The following is a 24960-nucleotide window of genomic DNA, read 5'->3' as shown; positions in this document are numbered from 1 at the left end:
CAGGACTTGGGGGGGGGCTGCGGTCCTGCACACTCCTGAGCACAGTAAAACCAGCAAAGAGCCAAGGGCCTGGTGAGGAAACTGTGGCTAACAGATTTTTAACAGATTTTTTTTTTTTCACCTGGCCTCCAGGTGAAACAGCAGGCACTGGTAGAGCCGCGGCGATTAAAACAGGGAGAGCTGCCACGGCTGCCCGGTTTTTGGAGATTGCCTGTGGCACCGAGTGAGCCAAGCCAGCAGCCCTATGTGGAGCAAAGGCTTCTCCCCGGCACGCCGCAGCTCTCCCGGGGCTTCTCCCTCGAACCCAAAGCCCCAAAGCCCGAAGAGCGGCTGCTTCGCCCGCCTCGCGCCCGCCTGCCAGCTGCGCAACACCTCCCTTGCTTGGGGGAAAGGGAAAAGCGGCAGCCTTTCCGAAGGAGGGAAGGACCGACGTCGTCTAGACGGTATGACTAAGGAGGGACCGGGCCGAGTGTTTGCACAGCTTTGAAGAGTGTAAACACCGGGCCAGCTCCTTCAAAGCAGAGGAATCCGGAGATGGGATGAAAGCGCAGGGCAATTCTGGCTGTGCCTCCGAGCGGAGCAGCTAACAAAAAAGGGGACCTCTCGATAAGAAATCCCCAGCGCCTGAGTCATTTCGGAGCAGACCGTGCGCTGGCAGAGGCCGGAGGGAGGGCTGCTGCGCTGCTGGCTGCGGACAGGTGCTGGCAGGACTTTGCTAGCAATGGGCTGCTTCTCCCCGCAACCTCAGATTAAATGTCCTGAAAATGAAACTGGAGGCACCGGGAATCCTGATCTGCCCTGCAGTGAGCTGCTTGCGCCTCTGCTGAATTTCATTCAGTTCACAGAAAGGAAGAGAAAATGTTGCTTGAGAGGTTTGGTTTCCTTTTTTTTTTTTTTTTTTTTTTTTACAACTTTAAATACAGTACTGAGTATAAATTAATCTTACATTAAAAAAAAAAGAAAAGCCAAACAAAATAAAATACAACCTCACCGTCTTTACAAACCAAAGGAAACAGAATTTGGAAGAGGAAAGCAAAGCATCTTAAGACTTGAGGGCTCGGGGCAGGAGGGAGGCAGCGCCGTGCAGCCCCTGCAGCGGTGTGAGACGTGCTCCGGGCGGGCAGGGGGCGAGGGCTGAGCCCCCCGACAACCCGCAGCAGCCCCAAGTTGTGTCTTTGCCTCCTTCCCCAGCTTCCTCTGGGGTTTTGCTCTGCCATGGGGCTGCGAGCGTGGGGAGAAGTGGCTGGTGGGGCAGCTCGAGCTCAGCTTCGTGTGCAACTCCACAGCACCCGGCGGGATCAGAGAGCGGGATTCCCGCGGTGCCGCTGGGAATTCCCATTGTGTGTAACATTTCTGGTGTGTAACCTTTCTGGCGATGACTAAGGGGTGTGCAGCTGGCCCCTGCAAACAGAGCCCGTCTCCCTCTGCCACCGCCCACCCGGTTGGGCTCCGGGTCCTCCCCAGGCTCATTTCTGTCTCAGATCGCTGCTGCCAGCCATGAAGGCCGTGCTCATGCCTTTCTCTACACCTACACGGAGCTGCCCACGGCTTGGATCGACTTCCAAGCTAAGTGGGCTTGCAACAGCTAATGGGTAAAATCCAGAAGGAATCTGAGAGGGAAAATGTGAGGGAAAAGACGGGAGAGCCAGGGCCACTCGCAGGGCAAAAGCACCGATGGCGCGGTGCGCAGGATGCCCGCGAAGGGGTTAAAAAGCTCGGGGGAATGACATGATTCTGCTTTCAGGACCACAGAGCAGGCAAGGACAGCTCACTGAGATTAAGTCATGCTTCTAAGTTTGGCTGTTGCTGGCCTTGTTGTGCTGCCGCTTCGCCTCCTGCAAGGAAGTTGCGACGGGGGGTTGGTGGGGAGCGAGAGAAAAGGGCAACGAGATGGGGAGAGATCAGACGGGGAGTCTGCCCGTCCCGTCCCAGGCCTCGCGGGCACTGAGTAATGCTGCAGACACAGGGCGCTGTTCTTCCAGCCCGACGGAGCTGACGCACGCGTGCCCCCTCCGAGCTCCCTGCCGCTGGGGAATGAAATCCGTTTAAGAACATATATATATATATATTTATATATGCATGTATAAATACACACACACACGCAAACACATGTATAGATATACACACATATACACGCGCACACATACGGAGCGAATTTTAAAAAATAGATCTGAGTCCGAGCCTGGAAAGTTGAGTTCTCCACCAGCATGTGCAAAGATGGCTCCCCTCGTGAGGGGCCGGGGGCGTGGAGGCGAGTCTGCCGCCGTCTGCTCCTTCCCCACGATCCAAACACCTTCCAGTCAGCACCAGGAGCAGGAGGGGAAAGGGAGGGGGGGAATGCATTTGGCTTCTTGGTTTTGTTTTCGTGGTGGTGGTTGCTTTTTCTTTCTTTTTTTTTTTCTGTTCCCCGAGATGTTGTGTGTTTTAGTGGTTTTGGTTTTTCTTTTTTTTTTTTTTTTTTAAAATAAAATATACGCACGCACGTTAAAAATATATATCTGTCCAGGTAGGGCAATAAAAGTCCTTAGTGCATTTTCCATCGTCGGCTGCCGCTCGCAGTCTGAGATATGCCTGTTTGCAAAACGTAGGTCCAGTGCAAGTGTGGATCTCAGCCGGGCCCCCCAGCCTTACCAGAAACACAAGGAGAAGGAGGAGTATGCCCCTTCCTCCCTCTGTCCGTTTGTTTTTCTCCTCCCCTCGGAAGAAATTGGACCCACTTTCCTTTTCACATTTTCCATCCCGTCCTCTGGAGCAGGGAAGGCATTGTCCTGTCCTCGTCGCGTGTTGTGGCTGTCGGGGATCACGGTTTCATTTGTACTTTGTTCTTTTCTCATATATATATATATTTATATATATATGCTGTGTTTGTCTTTTTTTCTTTTTCTTTTTCTTTTTTTTCTAAAAATTTATATCGTTAATAAATGAAAGGAGGGAGAGGCTTTGGTGGGAGAAGGTCCACTGATGGAAAGGGAAGCACCATTTGCCGCCTGAATCAGTCGTTGAGGCAGACGGACAAAGAGGAAAAGTTATCACTCCAAGGACCCCATGGGGGCAATACAGCAAATATATTAAATAAACCTGGAAGTGAAACAAAAATAGGCACGGCATTAGAGTACGTAACCCTCTGCCCCTGCAGCTCCCATCCTCTCCCTTGTTCTCCTCTGGAAATGTTTGTGTTGAAGTGCCAAATTAGAAGCACAGGAGGGCTTTTGACCTTCTCTATTTTTTTCTCCCAGACAGCTTGAGCCAGAGCTGAAATTTGCATGGGTTTGCATCACTCGTACCCTGGGAACCATGGGCTGCCCAGGAGGATCCTGGGATGATCAGAGCCCCTGTGGTGCTCAGCGTGGGAATGACAATCCCAAGACACTAGCTGGTGCCCCTCGTCCCCCGATCCTGCAAGGCCACGGGGCAGAAGGCCATCGTCTCCCTGTCCTGAGGCTAGGGACGGGAATGCAAAGTGAGTGGCCCAGGCTCATCCAAGGAGCTGCGGCAGGACTGGAGCTGCAGAATCCCAGGCCAGGGCTTTCAGCGTTGGGCTGTGCTGCCTCCTTCCAAATTCAGCCCCCGGTGCTGTGCCCAGGCTGCTCTTTCTTTCTTTTCTGCACCTTTCCCTCTCTCATGAGGAACCAGTGCTTATTTTCCTTTTGCTTGTACCAGTAAAATTCTTCTGCTGATGAGGGAACTACTCCTGTTTACACAAGTCAGGGAGAGAAGAATCAGACCCTGGCCTGACAAAGTCCAGATCTATTGCCCGAGATTCCAGTTCTCCTCTCCCCTGGTATGACCTTTCCTATGCGCACGGGCTTCCTGCTAGCAGCGGGATGAACCAAAAGCATTGCTGCTTTTCAGTCTTTCTGCCAACCCAACTAATGAAAGAAAAGGAAAAGGGATCCCCAGGGCAACATTAATTCTCTGCTTTCAACGGAGAATCAATAGAGAAAGGAGAACAGGAGCTGCTCCACAGAAGAGAAGAATAACACGGATCCCGAGGGGATTTAGGTGCAGAGAGAAGTCAGGCTTGCTGTCTGCCTGTAAGGGAGGCAAAGGGGAGGCTGAAGCCCCAGAGCAAGGCAGGGCGGCAGCATGACCCCGCTGCCTCTGCAGAGAGCCATAAAGCCATAAATAGGGTGCACGTGTCGGGCCCCAGCCGTGTCCTTCCCCCTCCTGCAACCCTGCTTTTCTCACGCCCGGGTCCTGCGGCAGCCCCGCGCCGAGCGAGCGGCTGCAGCTGTGGGAAGTGTCCGAGGTGCCCTGTCCCGGGAGAACATCTCTCCCGGCTGGAAGAGCAGCTTGCTGTTACCTGCTTTGTGCTCTCTCTCCCCTGCCAGCACTTCTATGCTACGAGGATTTCTTTCAGCACTTTCTTATCGTTGACATGCTTGTACTTCTTATGTTTTCTCTTCTGTGCTGGCGGCCGGCGTACCCGCTTCCTCTGCGAGACAGCGGCTGTGGTGAACGACGGTGACAAGCCTGCCAAAACAGAGGGGAGCGTGTACAGCAAGGGGACACCGGGTCACGTCGAGATATCTTTCCCCACACACTATCAACAAAGAGCTCTGCAGTCTTCTGTTTTTCTCTCTCTCGCCCTCTGCTCTCCTCAGTCTCTGCCCTCTGCCTTTTCCCATGATGTCCTTCTCCTCACCCCTCACCTTCCCCTCCTTCCTTTCCCTCGGTGTCAGCCCTTCGCTGGCAGGCAGACATCCTGGGAAATGTCCTCAGGCTGGTACGAACCAGCAGAGGCCCATGGGATCCCCCGGAACTAAGCAGATTTAAGCCGGCGGGGGGCTCGTTCCCCTCTCCCCAGCCTCTCTTCTCACGCCTGTCTCCACGCTACGAATGCCAAAATCCTTACGTTTCTGCTCACGTGGCGCTGGCCGGCTGCTCCTGGGGGGCGGGCGGGACACCGCTTCACACCGGCACTGCACGTGATCCTCCAAAGGCACGACGACTTTTTTGAATTTTGGCTTCTTCTGGACAAATTCGATCTTGTTCACCTATTTGGAAGAGAGGTGCAGCCAAGAGATGAACACAGCTGTAGCTCCGACTCTGTGAAAATAATCAGTGTCCGTGCGCTTTGGTGCTGGCTCTCTTCCTAAAGGGTCAGGAGGCAGTTTATGGAGCACGGTTCAAGGCCGGGGTGGCGCGTACGGGAGCTAATTTTGCACACACGATCAGAGAAGCCCTAAACCAGGCAAGCTTGGATGTGACTGGCTGTTTCCCCCGTTCCTAACTTGTTACTGCTGCTGGCGGGGAGAGGGATGAGTGGCTGACCACATGCAGAAGCACGGGACGTGCAGAGCATGCCGGCCTCTTTCTGACAGCCAGGATGGTGGGGACCTGAATTAATCGCCAGAATTAATTGCCGCAGGGTCTCGCAGGAAGGGCAAAAGGAGAAGAGCTCGGGCTTGATGTAAGCAAACACTGCTTCAGCAGGCCTGTCTGAATTTGTCTCCTGCTCTTTAATAACTCGCAGGGCTGAAGCCCTCAGCTCCGTGTTTCGGGGGGAAGGCGGTGCTCTGGAAATTCCCTCGGACTCTCCACCAGTGCTGACTCAGAGGGAAGGCTCACAGCTCCGCATCGCACCGCAGGGCACGCGCTGCCTAGGGGGTCCTCCCACCCCAGCAGCGGCCGGGCCTGACCCCATTCGCCTTATCTAACGAGACCACAGTCCCTGAAGTGCTCTGCGAGCTATAAATACTTGCTCTGCTGCGCCTCTGGGACTGAATTCCTCTAAACCCACTGCCCCAGCAGCATCCCTCAGCAGCACCGCGGCAGCCAGGCTGTTTATCTTTCCTTGAAAGCCCACTCCACACGCTTCAGACCACACGCTGCTCGCTAGACAAACACTTCCAGCCAAACAATAGAGAGACCTCTGTCCTCAAAGAAACCATTTCCAGGTCACTTTTTCTGGCTGGCTTTTGACCTCTCGCTTGCTTTTTCCACAAAAACAACTCCTGCTCCCCCCAACGTTTTTCCCTCATTCAGCCTGGCCTTTCTGAGAAAGGAATTTCCTGATGAAAAGGGCTGCGTGAATACAACCTCTCCCGGCCAACCTCTGCCGCCTGCCTGGGGGAGTCTCTCTTACGGCTCGGGCAGAGGATTAGCGCGGGATGAGTATTATTTTTAAACAAGCTGTCTGGGAGGAAGCTGTGAGAAGATCACGATTAGCGGAGGGGCGGGCAGGATCAGAGCAGGAGGTTAGCCGTCAGGTGTCTGCTCGCTGCTGGACCGGGTCAGGAGGGAACCGTGGGGCTGGGGAAAGAGGAGAAGCTGCTTCAACGCCTGTCTTGGGCAGAAGCCGCAGCAGCAGCTGGGGGATGGAGCGCTGACACCACAGGCCCTCCTTATTTTGCATCATAAACAGCTCCTGCAGTGAAAGAGTCCTGGTTCTCCTGCTCTAACACAGACGAGGCTGCCTCGAGCTGCAGAAATAGCAAGGGCGGTGGCGTGGAGCTGCAGCTGGGAACGGTGCCCTGCAGCACCGCTGCGGTGACAGTCCCCAGCTGCTGGACAGCACCAGCCCTCCCGCGGACGTCGCCGCGCCGCAGGCTGCAGCGCTGCGTGGGTAATGCGGGAGACATGACCGCAAGGAGGGCGTCAGGGAACAGGCAGCTGGGCGAGCCTTGCACCTGAGACCCGCCGGGGTTTGGAGTTTTCTGGGAGGAGGTCTGTGGGAGGAGGGAGAAGCGGGAGGCATTCCTCTCACCTGGACGTGCCGGACGCGGATCTGCGTGGGGCGACACTGCACGTTGCGGTTGTTGCAGCAGCCGGAGCAGCGCTGCACCTCCACGCAGGGCGGCCACACCACGAAGTTGGCGTTGGTGCTGTCCACCATGGTGCGGGAGATTTCGAAGACCACCGCCCGCGTCTTGCACTCCGCGAGGACAGCTGGCTCTGCCGCTGCCAGAGCATCTGCGGGGGGCCCGGAGAAGGAGGGAGGATGAAACGGGCTGTGCAGCTGTCACCGACCTGCTGCAGCCACCTCCAGCGGGAAAAGCAGAGACGCTGCACGACTCTACCACACACACACACACTCCTTTCGCCTTCGCCCACCCACCCAGATCCCTCCCCGGACACAAGGGAGTGGAGGGCCCCCAGCAATACGACGCTCCTCACCACGGCAGGAGATGACAGCTCTTTAGAGCAAATCAGCACCGCGGGGTGAGTCAAAGCAGAGCAACCTGCAGAGCTCCAGACTCCCTCTCCTGCCCTGCTGGGGTGTAACACCCAGCTCCCACGTGAGCCCCAGACCCTTTTTCCCGTCTGTCCACACCTCCATGCGCACAGCAATCTCTGCCCCGACACAGGCACTCCGCACACGTATCTGCAGCCCCCCGCTGCTGCCCAGGCAGCGTCCCAGCAGCCCCAAGGTGCGGCGCCCCACACTCACCCAGGCTTCGTCTCTCTCGAGCCAGGGACGCGGGGTTTGGACCGGGATGAGTTGCATTCAGGTCCAGGCTGGAGCTATCCTCCTCTGCAAAGGGAAAGACACGACCCGATAGCAGCGGGTAGGGGCAGGAGGAGAAGGCAGACGATTGTGCTCTGCTCAGCAGGCGAGGTGCAGGGATGAGGGATGAGCCCATGCCCCCAGGTATCACACGCGGTAGAAATCCACCAGCAAGGTCACAGCTGTGCTGGGGCACAGAGACTTGGGGTTTGCTCTTTGCTCGGTACACGGTTCAAAGGAACAAGCCTGTCGTGAACGAGGGGTCTCTCTCCCAGCCCACACCCCCGCTGTGTTAGAGTCAGTTTTACAGCAGCAGAACTAAAAGTGAAGCTAAAATGGCCGTTTTCCCCCTCTGCTGCACCGCGGGAGCTGGAGGTAGCTCCGCGAGCGATGGGAGGGGAAGACAGGCAGCACTGAGCCCAGCTCTGAGCAGGTCCCTCCCGCCCCACGGCTTTTTCCCATAGGAAGTGCTGAATAGAGAAATGCCCATAGTCCCCACGGAGCACTCGGCCGCGCAGCCCCTCCTGAGCTGCGGACAATGGCCGCGCTCGGAGATAGCTCCCACCCAGCCACAGCTCCTTCCTTCTCCGGCCGGCTTTAGCAGCTGAAGGAAGCTGAATGGACGTCAGCATCAAGGGAGCAATTTTCTTAAAGGGAATTTGGGGCCAGTGGAAGATCTCTGCTTATCAGATGTGTGGCGGAGCAGACTTCCCACACCTATCATCTCCCATCCCTCTTCCTCGGTCCTGTCCTAGCGCGGTCGTTCTGCCAGTGCGCAACTTCCACGCAGGGCAAGCAAATGGTGATGATGGGTCTCTGTCTGAGGCCAGAGGGGATCCACGGGGAGCAACAGAGACAGCTTCACAGCACCGCTCTGTGCCCCTGGCCAGTCCCTCCTACCGGGAACCTGAAGTGAAACCGGTGACTCAAAGCTCTCCAGCCTGCTGCCGTACCCCTGGGCTTTCCAAGCCAACAAGGGAGCCCTGCCTTACTCCTCGGCCTTGAGGGCAGCTGGTAGCTGCGATAGAGATGTATCTGTTCCTTGGGCACCGGGAGATGACAGGCTGCACGCATCTTCCCCACCCCTCCATCCTGCACCGCCTGGCACGCCGTCAGGCGAGGGTGGGGGCTGCCTTTTGCGCAAAGGTTAAAGCGACGGGGAGGAGAGGGAGGGGAAAAAAATAGCAACAACTGTTGACTCGAAACAAATCTCCTATTGAAAAGCGGGTCCCTCCCTCTCCAGGTTGTCCTTCTACACCCTGGGTCGGCACTGAAGAGGCTTGGGGCGGGGGGACCGGCCTGGGACAATCCGGCAGGGCTAATTTTGGAAATTGCCCCATTGTGCGGCTGGTGGACGAGGAGGAGGGAGCGGGCGAGGGCAGGGAGCGGCCGTGGCGGTGCTGGGGAGCCTCGTCGCCTCTTTCTAAGGCAAACAATAGCAGAACGCAGCTGGTGCCCTCCCCCTCGCGTTCCCCCCCTGCCCCTCCAGGGCCGTTTTGAAAGGCAGCGGGAATGCTTTTGAGACTGCGCCAGTGGTTGGACTGGCATAGGAAACAAAAGCAGGAAATTCTGTTCCCCCGTAGATAGTGTCTCGGCAAGGATTACAAAGCTCCAAACAGACAAAACACGAGAGAGAAGGCGAGCTGGGGGGGCCGGGGGACGACGGGGCGGGAGCAGGGTTAGAATAGAAAGGAATTTGCTCTGAAGAGACCGTTTATAAATAAATTCCTGGGCCAGCCCAGCCGCCGTGGCGCGTGCTCCAATTCCCACACGTGCCGACCCCTCGGCGCTTCGCCGCTCCGGCCGCCCTCTGCGCCAAGTGACCCCGCGGCACTGCAGCCCCCGGGGCTCTTATCTCGGGGCAGGAGGCGAGGCAACGCGACCCGCGGCCGGCCTGACTTCGCCCCTGGGCGCGTGGCCTCTCCTGCAAGCTAAACTGGAGAACCTGCTCAGCCCTCTTCTCCTCCGTCAGCCGATTTCCACCTCTCGATTCTCTGCCTCCTGTGCTGACCCTCAGCCAACTCGAGCCCTGCTGCCTGTGCACCTCGCGGGGTGAAAGGCGCTGGTCCCTGCTCTGTGCACTCACCTTGCCCATCTCTTATCGCTCCTGTGTGTCCCTTGTAGACCAGGCAGTTAGGAGGAGGTTCAAAATGCACCTACTTGCCTAACTCCCATAGGTTTCAGGGGGACTAGGGGGGTGTTAACGCGCGGGTCTTGGCCCCTGAGTGGTTCCTGTATTTACAGTGGGTTCTGCTGGTAGTGTGACTGCTGGAAAACGGATTGCCCTTTTTTCCTGCCTCCCTGAAGAGTTAAGAAGGAAAAAAAAAAAAAAAGAGGAGTGTTTGGTGAAGAGGAGATTTACCTACGGAGTCTATCCGCAGGGCACGCTGGAGGTCGCTGATGGAGCGCACTGAGCTGTCACCCAAAATCTCATAAATGTCTTCGGGTATGGGGTCCCCCTGCCAGACAACAAGAAAAAAAAGGAGAAAAACAAGCATTAGAGGGTTGATCTGCGAACGATGCATCACAGAGAGGGAGCGTGGGGAACCGAAGGTGCTCGGGGGAGGCACGGCAGAACCGGCAAAACGCGGAGGAGGACGTGCCCTCACGAAAGCAGGAGCCCAAAACCCGAGCGGCAGCGAGAGAGCCCCTCTCGCCGCCTCTCACGAAGCGGTTGGTAGACCAAAAAAAGCACGTAAATGCCTGAGCTACGCGGCGAAGCCCTGAATGTGATGCGAGCAGCCAGCAGGGCTTCGTTCTCCGGTGCTGTATGACTTCTCCAGGTGGCCTCTCATTCCTGCTGCCTGCAGTACAGGCGTTTTAACAGACTTCCCTTACGCTATCAGATAAAACCTTCCCAATATTTCCCTCTGTTATGAAACTCCCTCGCGGGCTTTGTGAGATTATCGTGTGCATGTGCGTGTGCGTGCGCGTGTTTTCAAACCACAGCGGCCCAATAATATCCAGCATTTGCATACTCTTAAAAAAAAAAGCTGGGGGGTGGAGAGGAAGATTGACCTTCGCAGCTGAGCTCGCTGCTCCGGTATGAGCCCGCGGCGAAACCGCAAACGCCGCCGGGAGGACATGAAAGGGTGCTGGGGGTGGTGGGCTGCGGGGCTGGCTTGGATGACAAAAAAACACGTGGAAGCTTGGGGGACACTGGGTGCCGGTGCCAAAAACCTGAAGTAACAAGGTTTATACGCGTCGGGTGGCGGGCCAAAGCCGGGGTTTGCGCAGGCAGGTGCAACGCCATCAATCTCTTGGGAATCTTACGCTGGCACCTGCCTCGAATTGGTCCCGGTGGCAGCACTTAGCGCGACTACGAAGGAGTCGTGTGGGAAAGCAAGCACTGATTAAACCGTACTTCCGAAAGGCTAGAAAAAGAGACGGAGGAAAGCACTGGCCGGAGTGTTTGCTTAGCTCCTAGCTCTCTTCATTCAGGGCTACTCATGCGGAAAAGCTGCTCTTTCAGCCGGGTGCGGGATGCCGCCGGAGGCGCAGCCCCAGGCCGTGCCCTGTAACTGAGAGGAGAGCTCGGCTCGCCGGGATTTTCATGTGGGTTTTTTTACGGGCACTTGGTGGCACGTGTGTGGTCCCTCTGGCTTACAGCTATTCCTTCCCCGCCGGGGTTCAGTGCAGAGCATTTCCTTTCTGCTCCGAGTCGAGGAAAACCAGCAGGCGGGTGGCTAAGCGCTGGCTTTTAGGCACTGGGGGCTTTCACTGGAACCAGCGGCAGCGATGAACGCACAGCGAGCGAGAAGCGCGCATGATTCAGGGCTCGCTGAGTAGCTGCGAGATGAAGATGCCTTCTGACAACCCCTGTGGTGTGAGGAAGAAGTGGGACCACACGGCAATTCCCAGCACTCGCGGCCAGGCGCTGGGCGGTGAAATGCAGGCGTTTTGCCGTTTGCACCTGTCAGCCCAGCGCATCTGCGTGCAAACGCTGCTGTGCATGGATGCCCCTGCTCCTTCCTGATACTTAATACGTGTAGGAAATGGAACTTTTTATTTTAAACTCCGGCACCCGCCGGGGGAGAGCGTGGGCAGGTGTTACGAGACTCGGTGGCTCTGGAGACGAGCCGGGAGCTGTCACCTTGCTAAGGGAGCAGGAGGGGAAGCAGAGAGGAATCGGGGATCGCAAAGGCAGGCCCCGGGGAGCTGGATTGCTGGGCACCGCCTGCGGGAACGAGCTCCGCTCCCTGCTCACGGCAGCGTTTTGGGTGCCAGTTTCTGTCCTGTGGCAGATACTATCAGCATGGCTACGGCGTATCCGCAGCCCACGCGGCTCATAATCCTATCCTCCTCCCCGGGGTTTGTGCGGCAGCTCTGCCACTGACATCTGCAAGCTCCTTCCTTCCCCCTGCGCTGCAGAACTGCGCCCAAGAGGCAGCTAGGCAGACATGAGCTGCGGCTTGTCCCTGCTCCCTTTGGCCTCTGGAGGAGCACCCTCAGGCCTGGGAGGCTCGGGGCATTGCACTCACCCGGCCCCGAGGCACTCGGTGGGGAAGCGGAGGTCCACCAGGCTCCTCCACCGGGTGCCACGGGGTCAGAAGGTGGAGGAGCAGTGCAGGAGGTGGGACCCCCGGCAGCACAGCCCAAGCCACTGGTGCTTTTCCTGCTTAGCAACTCTTCTGGGGTTATTTGTCTAACGCAGGTTAGCAATCTCCTTTTTTAACTGCGCGGCAGATCAAAGAAGACTTTTGTCTCAATGGACTCCTGGCTGGCTGTCAAGTGCCCCAAGGCCTGGCCTCGTATTCCTGCGAGGCCGCTGAATTCCTAGAAGAAAGCGAGTTTGTTTTTCCCTCCCTCCCTCTGCCCCCAGTGCCTGGCTCTCCCCCGAACTGCACCCACAGGGACGTCCCCTCCCTTCTCCTGGTGCCACTGCACGTCTCGCAGCAGGCAGCGGAGCCCCGGGCAGGCTGAGGGTGCGAGGCCGGGGCCTCACGGGGTGGCAGCTTTGCCTCCCTCCTCCCAGACGTCAGCAGCTTGGGCTGCTGCAAACCCATGCACGCACGGCTGTGCCCTGCCATGAGCCCGTGCCGTCCTACGTCACTGTCCCCATGCACACGTAATCTCCCAAAATCAGCCTCGCCCCTAGCCCCGCCACCTCTGGAGCTTTCCGCCGATGTATGATTTCGAGCACTGGGGAAGCTGAAAGCTCCGATTCGTGGGCAAGAGTTGCAGGGTCCTGCCCGATGGCGCAGCATCTCCCCTGCTAGCAGAGGTGATGTGGAGAAAGCAGCCAAGGATGCTCCCAAGGTGAGGGCTCCTCCAGCCCTCTTGTTTTTTGGGTGGTGTGCCTACAGACCTACGTGGGACTGCACCAGGAGGGCAGGGAGGTAGCGCTGCTGGCCTAGGGCAGGGCAGCGCCCAGCTATCTGCTCCTCTGCCCAGGAGAGAGAGGACTTTTCCTGAGCATCTCCACACTGACCGCAGCAGGGGAGCTTGGCAGCAGGGTCTTGAGTGATCAGCCAGGCAAAAAAAAAAAAAAAAAATCATATAAATAGCATTTTTTAATGCTGAAGCTGACGGGGAGACTCTGCAGTGCTCCCCAGCAGAAGGCTTGGCAGACAGCACCGACCACTGAACACAGCACGGGGTCTTCTGTCAGAGGACCACGCCTGCAGGGACAACCCTCCTCAGAAGAACCCCTTCCACGTGGGATGACAGCTGACAATTTGCTTCCTTAAAAGCGTTAAACCTAAGGCTTGATCTAGCCCACGTTCCTAAAACACAGCCAGATTTTCCCCTCCCCTCCTTTCCCCTTTACAAGGCAGCGGCCCGCTGTGTGCCGGCAGCACCGCAGGAACCGCTGTCCTTCCCTCCCGCTGCCACGCATCAGCTGATGGCGAGAGGCACACGCACGACTTGCCTCCTCGCTCACTTCCCAACACCCAAAGGCATCATCCCTCCGGTTACCAGCCGTCCTGGCTCCCCCGACCTGTCCTTGCCACTACCCGATGCTTGCAGGAGCCCCGCAGGCTCCCACCGGGAAGGGGCACAGCAGGGCCAGGGCCGTAAGCGAGCGCCTGGCCGCACCCCATTCCTTGGGAATTCCAGAAAGCCCTGCCAACAGGGCTTCACCCAGGCAGAGCCACGCCTGGCTCAGCCCATCTCTGTAAATGTTGCAAGGCAACTATTGCAGCCCGCGGGGCGAATGCAAATCGCTTCGCATCCTCGCTTCCCAACTGGCAAATACCTTCCCGCTGAGGCGCGCGCTCCCTCCCGCTGGACGGGCTCCAGGGCCCTCCAGCTCCAGGTGGGTGTGATGGAAGAGGGAGAGGGACTCGGGAGACTCCATCTCAGATCGCTGCGGGTCGGGGTGAGCTGGTGCTCCTGCCGAGCCTTCTCCGGGACCTTCACGCCCTGAGGAGGGGTGCAGACCCGCTTTGGAGGATGCCTGCCGTTCAGCAGCGTGGTTAGGGTCACGCTGTACCCCTGGTGCAGAGGTGACGTGCCACCCCTGGAGTGGATGAGGGGACTGGCTGCAGGCAGCTGCATCGGCTCAAGCAGGAACCTTCTCGGTTCTCCAGTGGAATGATGAATATCGCTATTCCTCCCAAGAAACCTAATGGCCAGAGCCAGAATCCCTAAACTCTAACCCTACCGGACTGTCCTGTGGCTGTGCGGTGTTTTAGCGTGGTTACAGCACACAGCAGCAGCGCCCTGGGATCAGACACATCTTCACCCAGCACCAACCATAGCTGCTGTTTGATGCTGCACGAGAGAAGCCACCCACAGAGGAAATGCCATCCTCTGCCCAAAACAAACACAACCACTGGGCAGCCCACAGCTCTAACTGCTTCCCTTTGCGGCTTGGGCAAGGGCAACGCGGGCCCGTGAGGAGGCGATGCCACGCTTCGCACCCGTCGCCTTCCCCGCCGCCCACGAGCGGGGCTGCCTGAAAATGGGGAAGGAAGAGGCAGACGTGATGCAAAGGGAGGAAAGTTTTGGTGGAAGGAGATTTCCTGCCTCTGACAGCAGCCGAGCCGCAGAGCCGACGCACGGCTCGGTCTCCTCGGGTAGGGCTGCGGTGGGAACCGGCCGCCGTGGCGAGCTGCAAGGGGGCTTTGCGCCCCCGTTAATTCAGCCTGCGATCGGGTGGCGAATCCTGGCTGCAGGATTTGGGGTCCTGCGGCTCCTTTTTCCCTGTCCGCGGTTCTGGGAGGGGAAAGGCAGGCGAACCGGCTGTGGGAAGGAAGGTGGCTGCGACCTCCAGGTGGGGGACTGGCGTCTGCCCTTCGTGCGAGGCCACCGCTTGGTGCCCACCTGCGTCCCCAGGGGCGTGTGGCAGGGACAGCGGGGTGCGATGGCGTGCGGGACCCATCCCTGAGACAGAATCTCCCCAACCCCCTTTTTTTTTCCGCCCCCTCGGCTACACCCTGCTTGGCATCCAGTCAAGCGGGGGGCGTGCGCATCCCCTCACAGCACCCCCTTCCCCACACCTCACCCCCGTGCAGCGCCACCCCCTTCCCTCACAGCCGGGCACCGGCTGCAGCCCGGGCTCCACGCCGACAAATTTTGGGACCAAACCCGGCTCCCCGCCTCCCCCCGGACCCCAGCGGGCACCCTCCGCTATCTACGGGGGTCGGGGCGGCCCCTCCGCGCCCCGCTGACGGGAGGCGGCGGGCGGGCGGCCGCGCCTGAGGGCCGGGGGCTGCCCGCCATTAGCCGGCACCGCCTCTCCCCGCCCTGCCCCGGCCCCGGCCCGCCGCGCTGCCGCTCGCCCCCTCCGCCCGCCCCGAGCCCCCTCAGCACCTGCGGGGGGCTCAGCCCACTCACCTCCAGGCGGGCCAGGGGCAGGGAGAGGACGAACGCCAAGAGCACGCCGAAATTCATCCCGGCTTCAGGCCCCGCCGGCTGCGGGCACATGGACGGAGAGCCCCGGCAGGCAGGGAAGCGCTGGAAGCTGACAGCCCCCCGCGGCGGCCCGGCCTCAGGCTCCGCGCGTCCCCATCGCCCCTCGGCGCTGCGGGAGCTCTGCGAAGAGGGGCGAGGGGGCTGAGGAGGGTCTCGGTGGCTCCTCGGCCGCTTTGCTATCTCATAAGGCGGCTGGGGACAAGCCGCGGTCCCTCCGGGTGACGGGCATCCAAGGGTCCGCGTCCCCCCGTGCCGCCGGCGGTGCCTCGGTGGCTGCTCCTCTACCAGGTGGTCCGCATGCTATTGCTCCTCTCGGTCTTCTTCCTTTTGCAAATGCATGCGTGTTTAAGGAGAAAAGCTTTTGCGGACGGGTAGCGACGCCTCAATGTTCTTAGGGGGAAAAAAAAAATGCACGGAGTAATAACAATAGTAATAATAATAAACTTTCCCAAAGTTTGGTGCCAAATCCAAAAATCAAATCTTCCTCGATGTCTCTTTCTATTTTCTCTTTTTAATTTCTCTTTTTCTTCCTCGCGCCTTCTCGTTTTCTTCGAGAAAAGTTGTAAACTGGATTTCTTCCCCTTAGGTTAAGCGCTGGCTTTGGTGCCTTCTGTTCTGCGACGCTGGCAGCAGGCTTGGCCGCGAGGTTTTGCTTTGGTTTTGGAGACAGGTGAGAGCAAATGCCTGGGTTTGGGTTGTTTTTGTTTTTTTGTTTTTTTTTTTTTTTTCTGCAGACTGCGCCTGTGTGCGTGCGTGCGCTGAGCCTTGACAAGCCTCAGAGCCCAGCCGCCTCCCGCACCCTGCTGCAGCAAGAGAGGAGAAAACCGACAAGGTGAAATGCAATGGGAGGAGAGCGAGCCGGTGGATCTTTATTTTAGTCTGCGAGCTGAAAGAGAGACTAAACTGGCACTCGGGGCTGCTGCTTTTATAAAGGAGAGATGGGTGGAGCATAACTTGCCATCCTCCTCTTGGCCGGGTATCAAGGCGAAAAATCTAGCGAGGGAGCAGCAGCTCCTCGCTGACAAAATAAAAGTGTGTTAATTTGAATGATTAATTAATTATAAATGGCTAACGCTATAATATTCCTTATAAAGTGGCTTGAATATCGCGTGAGGAATGGGGACAGAAATTCCTTCCTCCTCAACCAGAGATAAGAGAGGAGTTCCCAGCTCCAGAGTTTGTTATTTTTCTTGCCCTGGGTTCTCGCTGTTGCAGTCAGGAGCCCGTATTCCTCAGCTCGCCTCATGTCCTTCCCTTGCAACACTTGCTCTGGGGAGAGATACGGCTTTAATAGCTTGCATCTCTTTGTGTGCAGAAAGAGGAGGAAAAAAAGAAAAAAAAAAAGAAAAAAAAAACGGAGAAATTTAAACGTTGCTACAAGGCAATCTGGTGTTGCACGTGGCACCGGGAGGTGTTTTTCTGTGTGATTATCTCCGCAATGTAATAAACAGCTGAAGGGAAATTAAGCAAGCAGATATTTGCTCGGGGAGGGGGGGGAGGGGAAGGCTGCTAACAGGTGAGTTCAAGAAAGAGTCATATCCTATTGCAAAAACACACGTACGCACGCCCTCTCATGTACGTATGGGCGATCTCCCGGTGTGGAGTTGCACACTTGCAAAGCACGCTGCGGGCACGGCCAGGAGGGCTTTTCTGCACCGTCTTTGTGCAGCGTGGTCTCCACCGACACATTCCTGCACTGTCATGCACTGCAGGCACTCAGCAGGCGATCGCTCTGAATCCCAAGCATCTTCCCCTGCTTCCTCCGTGCTACGCGCAGGCTTCTGCTCGAGCTGCTCGCATGCTCGGCTACGTGCAGATTTTGTCTCATTCACACATCCCTGTGCGTCCATGTGTTTCTCCTTCACTCTCCCCCTCTCCCTTCCTTTCTCACATGCGTACACCCACCGGCACGGCAGTGGCCTCATCTCGCAGCATCACACATGCTCTCTGAGACTCTCTGGGTGCCTGCGAGCCTCCTGCAGCCAACCTTCTCTGAAACACACGGTCTCGCACCCACGCTTACGTGTGCACCATGCAAGGTGTCCAGGGATGAGGAACAGCTACAAGATTTCCCCAGCTCTGAAGCTGGGGCCATCTGAGGTGGGTGAATGGGGAGATAAGGAGTGTCCTGGGAGTCCCTCAAACCGAGCTTGAGGTGGCTCAGTCCTGGTTTTGAAGCTCAAGTGGGAGGAAGTGGAAATGCAGTGCATACCTCTGCTCCTTTTTCCATCGCCAGAGACCTTAGCAAGGACTTCACCTTAGATGCTCCAGCTGTGCTAGCCCAGTCCCACCCCAAATTCCGCAGGACGCTCTTAGAATTCCCCTCATTCTCCATCTTGGCCCGCCAGCCATCTCTCTGCCCCCCCAGCGGGGTGGAGATACTGCCCTAGCATCCACCTGGGGGCTGAAGCTCCTCAGAAATCTGCAGAAGGCCCCAAAAACAGGGCTTTAGAAAGGTCTGGGTCCATCTCACCTTGCTCCAGGTGGCACCAACCGAAGGAATGCCATAGCCATAGGCTCCTCGGCGGGCTGTGGGGGGAATGTTGATGATTTGGGTTGGCAAAACCAGCTCCTGCCTGACCCCGTTAAAGTCCATAAGGGGCAAAGGGAGGCTGAGCTGCCTCCCCACCACCTAATCCAGGCTGTGCAGGGGGTCCCCCACACCTCGGTGGCTGCCTCGCCAGGGCAGAACAGCCTGCGTGTGGGAGGGCTGAGCAGGCTCCTCCACAGGGACATCTAGCACCATCGGAGAGAAGGATGCAGCAGCACGCTAGCAGGGAGGAGTGCTGCTAATTTTCTTGCTTGGTAGGAACAGGAGCTGCTGCAGGGACTGCTTTTGGGGGACTACGTGCCTTTTTTTTTTTTTTAATATCCGTCTACGTTACATGTGAGCTGGGATAGAAATAGAGTTATTTATTTTCACGTGGATGATGCTGGGCAGTTTTTAGAAGCTCGACATCAGAAACAAAAACTAATCCCCGTTGAATCTCCAGACGGCAAGGAAGAGGATGTTTGGAGTTTGACTAATCATCTACCTATGACCCCGCCTGGAAATAGAGCAAGATGATATGCGAGCCGCTCAGGCTTCAGCCGCTTTGCCTCGCTCCTTCTGCTTTTAAGATAGGGACAGATTTTTCTCCAGTGAGGTACTGAAGTTCAGACCGTGCCAGCCTCGCTCCACTGAGATCACTGGTGTTGAACCCAACAGGGTCACACACACTCAAAACCACGGTGCCCTGGGCTGGGTGTTCCTCTTATTCTCTTGCTTTTGTGAAATTCGTTTGTGATCTACCCTGTGAGCCCCTAAATCTAATGGGGATGACTCCATTGTCTCCTCATGTGGCCTGTGGGGTGGGGTGGAGGCTTGCAGGCCCACTGGTGGAGGTCATCGTTGTCACAGATGTCACAGGACAAGGGTTTGAAGCTTTTGGTGGTTCAAGGCTACATGGAATGGGCAGACCATAAAAACGTCCTCTCGGAGCATCACAACTTGACAAAGCCCAGTCGCAACTGTGGTAGCTGGCAAAGGCCCCTCAGGCAAACCACAATGAAAACACGGATTTTGTAAGGGCCTGTAGCAGGGTTTCTTATTAAAACACTTCCACCGCCACGACAGCTCCCTAACCTGTGAACAGCTCATCCCTTTGGGTTATTTTCTTGTCACAAGGGAGGAGGGCAGCACGTGTCCTAGGATGGCACGCAGCTCCTTGCTGCAAGGCTGCCATCCCCTTGCCTCACGTTGGTGGAAAAAATGATCTACTCGCCACCATCCACAGGAGCATGATATGAGGGGCAATATCTTCTTTTTCTTCTCTTTTCTTTTTTTTTTTCCAGACTTGTGAAAGAGTAGGAAGAAAAACAGGGCTTACAATGGAAAGCAAGACTCAGTCTGAACAGCTGAGTTGTCTCAGCCTCTCCGTGATGAATCCCACTTTGAAAAACAATCAATGGAAAGAAATTAGGAGGTGTTGACAGCCGGCGTGTAGTCAGCCCGCCCACTCGCAGTACCTAGCCTAGGTGTTGCGCCTGCTCCGGGTTCAGGGGAAGGATGAGCAATCCCCACACCTCCTCCTTGGGGCTGCCGCAGCCGTCAATGGAGGGGGGCAGCTGTGACGAGCACCTAGAGTAAGCTTTACGCCTGTTGGCACCAGGAGGTGCATCGGGTTTACACCACGGGGGCTGCTTCCGTCAGGTTTATCCCAGTGGGAGCCATCAGGATGGGGGCAGATGCTCCATAAGGCCCCGGGGCTGCCATGGGAGCTGCATCAGCTTCCTGACGGCTGAGTTTAGTCAGGGAGGAAGGCAGGAGGAAGGGGGAAGAGGAGCGAAGGAAGGAGACAGAGACAGGCGGGCGGCCTGCTGTTTATATGTGGTGCTGGAGAAAGGCAGGGCCTCGGGGCATCGAGGGCTTGCGTAATTCGCCTCCTCGCCCCTGGCGCTGGCAGGGAAAGTGCTTTCCAAGGATGAGTAAAGCCCTCGCAGAGAACCTGACCCCAGGGGAAGGTGTCACCAGGCGAGCAGGCATTTGATGGCACTCGCCAGGCTTCCTCCAGGGCCTCTCCTTCTCCACGGTGGAGGAATTCCCCTTGCCCCTCACCTTGTCCACCATCTCACCCCTTCCCAACCGAAAAATGACAAAAATGAAGGGGGATGAGCAGGCAGACACATCCATCGGGCAGAGCATGGACCCTGGCAGGGGGAGAGGGCTCGTGCCAGCTGCAGCTGCTGCCCTACGCCCTGGGCTGAAGGAGAAGGCAAAGGCACCGCCATCCCTGCGGATGTGCAGGTCAAGCAGGATTCAAAGAGGGAAGGCGAAGCTGGGGGGGGCTGATTTCCCAGTGCTTTCCCGTAGGCATACAGTGGGGAGGCGGGGATGCAGCCTTCCCTGCTCACACCACCAGCTATTTCTCCCCCCTCCCCCAAGTTTAGGGTAGAAGGGAACAATTTCCTTACTCTGGCAACCATCCATTATGTCTATGGATCTGCTCCCCACCCCATTCCCCCTCTCTTTCCTGTTTTGATGAAAGGAAAAAATGTTCTGCTTTCCTTCTTTATTTTTCCAGACTGGTGAATAGCACCTGAAAGGAATTTCTCTCCCTCCCCCCTTCCCCTCTCTCACAGGAGAATAAATACAAACGTACGTGTGTGTGAGTGCGCTGCGCATCGTGGGTCAGCTGTCATTTCTGATGAGGCAGAGGCTATTTTCGTCTCCATTTCAGGGAGGTGGGCAGCGTGCCCCCTCCCCACCCACACCACCCCAAGCCCCGCAGCCCCCGCCACTCACCGTGTCCCCATCCTTTGCCCCTGGGTCCGCGGCGAGCAGCGGCGGCGGCGGCGGCAGCGAGAAGGAAGCTTGCCGAGCTGGAGTAAAAATAGCCCCAGCAGTTACTCAGCTCAGAACGTAACATGACTCATGATGTGAAATGAAGACGAAGGTTCGAAAACCAAAAGCAAGCGGCTCTTCCTCCCCTCTCACCTGCTAGCGGTGCTCGTGGGGCAGAGCAAAACGTGCCCGAGCACTGCTCAACGTGGGTCGGGGATGGAGAGCCCCGCGAGGTCTGGTCCTCCCGCTCGCGATGGTTTGGTTGTGCCGACACCGGCGGCAGGTGGATTTGGTGATGCTGCACCCTCAGCTCCTTTACCTCCCGTAAACCCCGGGCTCAGGGCACAGCTGAGATCCCACTGACACAATGGGAAGAAACACCTTGTGGTTTCTGCTTTGCAGGGGCACGGACACAGCCAGACACCCCACTGGTGATGGGGAGAGGAGCGGGTTGGTGCCCGCAGCCCACCCTGCGCCCTGTCCCCGTGCTGGGTGCTTGCCGGGACGTGCAGGAGAGCGGCACCCGCGATATGGGGGTGGGCAGGCCGTCGCTATCTGCTGGCGTGTGTAATAAAGGAGGGAGTTTAAAAATAGACTTTGAGCTGCAGTGCCGGAAAGGCAGCGAGACATATAGAGCGGGTGTGTATTTATCCTACACGCCCTGCGCCTGACGCCCCGCTGGCACGGGGACTGGTCACCGGCGCTGGATGGGGCAGGTGAGGAGGGACATGGGGGGCTCCAGGCTTTGTGCTTCGGGTAGTGGGGCTGTGCAGATGCCCCAGCATCGCCCCGGTTGGAGCAGCGGGACACGCGCCCCTGCCCGGCCCAGTGTGCAGCTCCGCCGCCCCCGTATGCCCAGACAAAGTGGCATCTCTCAGGACAAAGCCTTTCAATAGATCCCCTGCCCTCTGCCCTCTCCCGAACAATGAGAAATCAAGGAATATTGTCCGAGCTGAATAAAAAGATCTAAATTTAGAGTGTCTGATGTGTTCTTGGTTTCCTGCCATGACTCCCCTCCTCCTTCCCAGCCTCTCTCTCCAGTGCTCACTAGCCCTGTGTGCAGAAAGGTTTCTGGTGGGGTGAGATCACCAGCAGGACCCTGTCTCTCCAGCGATGAGACAGAGGGGAATTCCAAGTTTGACTCTACCCTCTATTTCTGTAGGGGAAGGAGGGTGGGCAGATCTTTTTTAGCCTCAAAGGCTTAGATATGCATGGAGAGGAGGGAGACCTAAGGTCAGCAGAGAGAAAACTTTTTCTCCCACTTCAGTGTCCTCCTGTCCTGGCCCTGATGCCCTCATGCTCTATCCCAGCCTCTCCGCCTGCTCCCACCCTCAGCCCCAAGCTCTCCCCTTGCAGAGAGCTGATCCGGCCCCAGTGTTTGGGCTTGTAGGACCCTCACCATCCTCCTGCATCCCCTGAGTGGGTCTGGCACAGAAGAAAGCAGCTCAGAAAGAGCAAATAGAAGCAGAAAAAAAAAACACCCAACCCCCCCAAAAAAAAAAAAAAAAGAAAGAGCCAGGAGGGGAGGGAGCGGGGGGGGGGTGTGGGGGGGTGTTATCCAGCAATGTACTCGCAATGTTTAAACAAGGGACTCCCTTGGGTTCATGCCTGATAAGGCTGGGTGTCAGGGGAATCTATTCATCCGTTTTCCTCTTTAAACAAGAAAGGCCTTCCCATCAGCACCGTGAGGAGGGAGCCAACAGCTCTTGATGAACAGACTTGTCTTAAGTGCACACGCGGGAAGCCTTTCTGTCCTGCTCCCAGGGAGGAAAAAAAAACCCGGGCTGTGAGTACGGACAACCCCGAGCGGTGCCAGGGGAAGGGGAGCGTGGGCCAGCAGCGAGGGAGGGACACCAGCAGCCAGCTGGAGCTCGCCAGCACGTCGGCGTGGTGTCTGGGTGCAGAGGTCCACTCCCATAGCGGGACGGGGGCAGACGGGCTGGGGGATGCCATGGGAAAGTCCTCCAGCCCTCCTGCTGCCTGGTGCAGCATCTCCTGGCTGGGTGATGGAGCAGGCAGGCAGGTGGAGCAGGGCTTTGAAGCCAGCCAGGCTCTCCCACGCTTCGCTCCCTTTCCCTGGCTGCGGAATCTGGCAGAGGGGGAGTCGGGAGCCTTTTTTTTCTTTTATTATGATTATTTCCCTTTTGCCAAGAATATAGGGGCAGGCTCTTTGAAGTGATGCTCGCGCTTGCCAAGGACATCGCACACCAGGCGCGGGACAGGAGGGGGAAGGAGCAGCACGAGGTGCTCGCGGGGACGGGAACGGCCACCGCAGCCCCAGCCAACACCACGTCAGTGGGCAGAGCATCGCCGTGGGGCTGGACCCGCCGGGGCAGAGGGGAATGGAAAAGTCCAGGTCTCCCGTCCTACGTGCAGCCGCTGCCAGAAAGCATCGGGCTAATGGATGCAGCAGGGCGGGGAGGGAAAAATCAGCATTGAGGCTGCAGGAGATGAGGCCTCCTGCCATGGGCTGGCTTGTGGCCCCACAAGAGAGGACAAGCCAGGAGCTGGGGTGGCCCCAACCCAGGAGGTGCACCCAGGTGGGTGCAAGTCCCAGGTGAGGCTGGTTGGGACAGACAGGGCCCAGTAGTGCACCCAGGGTCCTGACAAGCACTGGGGTGTGTTCTCACACCATACGGAGGTCTGGGCTCAGAGGACGAGTCCTTGGGGACTGCCCTGACTGCTCTTTGTTGGTGATGGGTCAGGCCCAGGTCCCAGCAGGAGATGCAGTGTAGGTCCAAGGGGACAAAACCACCTGGTAGCTTCAATCTGGGGGCCATCCAGGACAACCGGTAAGGAGACTGGGACAGCAGGGAGCAAAGCCATGCAGAGGTACACCTACAGCATGGCTCAGGCCAGCAGCAGGCACCTGAGCTTACCTGGAGCCCCTGGGTCCCTGGGCAGAGGGGTGGGGGTCCCAGGAGAGCCCAGTCGGGGCCACTGAGCCCCGCTGGTGCCCTCGGGGTGCTGACAGCCATTTGCCACCCTCTGGCAGGACATTCTCAGCTCTTCAGGGCGTGGGGCCCGTAAATCTGTCCCTGGTGAGGCTCACCATCTGGGCAGGATGTGGATTACCTAACCCAGCCAGAGGGAAAAGAGGCTCGAAAGCCAAGACACACCTGAGCAACACGTAGCCGGGCTGAGCTATCCTCGCCTGGCCTCTTCCTCCTTTCGCTCGCTCTCCCTTTCTGGAATGACAGCGCAAGACACTGCCTCCATCTCGGCAACCTATGCCAAGAAACTTTTATTTTTAAATTCACAAACAATGACCTAGCAGCTGCTCCAAGCCTTTTTTTTTTTTCTTTTATTTTTTTTCTTCTTGGTAACAGAGTGGAAATTATATATATATTTAATTAGCTCATCGGAGCTAAATTTCCCTTCCCACCATTCTTCATTAAAGGCAGATGTAAAATGACCCCCGACTCCAATCTCTATTGAAGGAGGTGTGACCCCTCTCCATCAAACACAAGTTTCCAGAATGCCAGTTTCTCCCATCCTGCCTCTTTGCTTTGTCCAATTGTTGGCAGATGGAGCCAAGAGTTTAAAATGCCATTTCGGCTGCCTCTCTGTTATCTTGGGCAGAGGGAGGGTCGAGGTACCTCAGAGAATGGAAAAATCCAGATAAAGGAGGAGAGCGTGGCACAGATAAACCCTCACGCCGCGCAAGCCCTTGGATCCAGCTTTTATCCAAGGATACTATTTTTTTGCTACTAAAAACCAGCAGGTTTTTGGAAAACATCAGCTCTCTCAAGTTCTCTCTGGACTTGATGCCCAGCCCAGCCTGAAGGTCTTTATCTTTTGTGTCCAAAGGCTGCATCTTCCCCACATGTTGGCCAAGTGTCCCCCCATGGGACAACCCTCCCGACCCATGTGGGGCTGCCAGCTCTGCCAGGGGACCGTCACTGCCACGGTGGGGTTTTTGAGCACTTTCTGGTCCCCGGGGTCCAGAAGTGATGGAGGATGGATCCCTTTTTTTTTTTTTCCCATAACCTGCCATGACATTTCCATGGGCAGCAGGGGCTGGTTCCTCGTGCCCACTGCTCCAGGGTTTGAGGAGGGGCTCATGCTCCAAGGTGCAACCAGACTTCCTCTTCCCCCACCTAAACAGCCACCCAGGGACACTCAACCTGGATTTTGGTCACTTTGCCATGTCTCAGAGCAATCTGTCTCTTTTTTTCCTGCCTCCAAGTTTGGGACCTGCTCGATCGCTGTCTGGAGCCACAATAGAAGGTCAAGTCGGACGTAAAGGCCGGCTCCTGCCGCTGCTCCGGCCGGACAGCGAATAGGTCAGGCTTATCTCAAGAAAACAGCTCCAGGAACAGCGCAA

General features: G+C 57.3%; 1 protein-coding gene across 1 annotated transcript; it reads right to left on the bottom strand.

Annotated features, from left to right (window-relative positions):
- Positions 1–1162: 1162 nt before the first annotated feature.
- PDGFB (platelet derived growth factor subunit B) lies at positions 1163–21073 on the bottom strand. The gene is made up of 8 exons (XM_040559225.1): positions 20595–21073; positions 15233–16613; positions 9813–9909; positions 7394–7477; positions 6710–6915; positions 4856–4997; positions 4304–4473; positions 1163–3078 (listed from the first exon to the last, which is right to left on the bottom strand). Exons 2-7 carry the CDS (start codon positions 15320–15322, stop codon positions 4337–4339), a joined length of 756 nt encoding a protein of 251 aa, XP_040415159.1. The 5' UTR covers positions 15323–16613; positions 20595–21073; the 3' UTR covers positions 1163–3078; positions 4304–4336.
- Positions 21074–24960: the final 3887 nt, after the last annotated feature.

Source organism: Cygnus olor, chromosome 1, assembly GCF_009769625.2.
Source record: "Cygnus olor isolate bCygOlo1 chromosome 1, bCygOlo1.pri.v2, whole genome shotgun sequence".
Lineage (NCBI taxonomy): Eukaryota > Metazoa > Chordata > Aves > Anseriformes > Anatidae > Cygnus > Cygnus olor.
This window is presented reverse-complemented; position numbering and strand designations above follow the sequence as displayed.

Excerpts from the sequence above, each read along its gene's own strand:
- PDGFB (XM_040559225.1), bottom strand. The coding sequence starts at position 15,322 with ATGTGCCCGCAGCCGGCGGGGCCTGAAGCCGGGATGAATTTCGGCGTG. Across the intron at positions 6,916-7,393 it reads TCGAGAGAGACGAAGCCTGG|ATGCTCTGGCAGCGGCAGAG; the intron begins GTGAGTGTGGGG and ends GGCCCCCCGCAG. Across the intron at positions 4,998-6,709 it reads TCCGCGTCCGGCACGTCCAG|GTGAACAAGATCGAATTTGT; the intron begins GTGAGAGGAATG and ends TCTTCCAAATAG.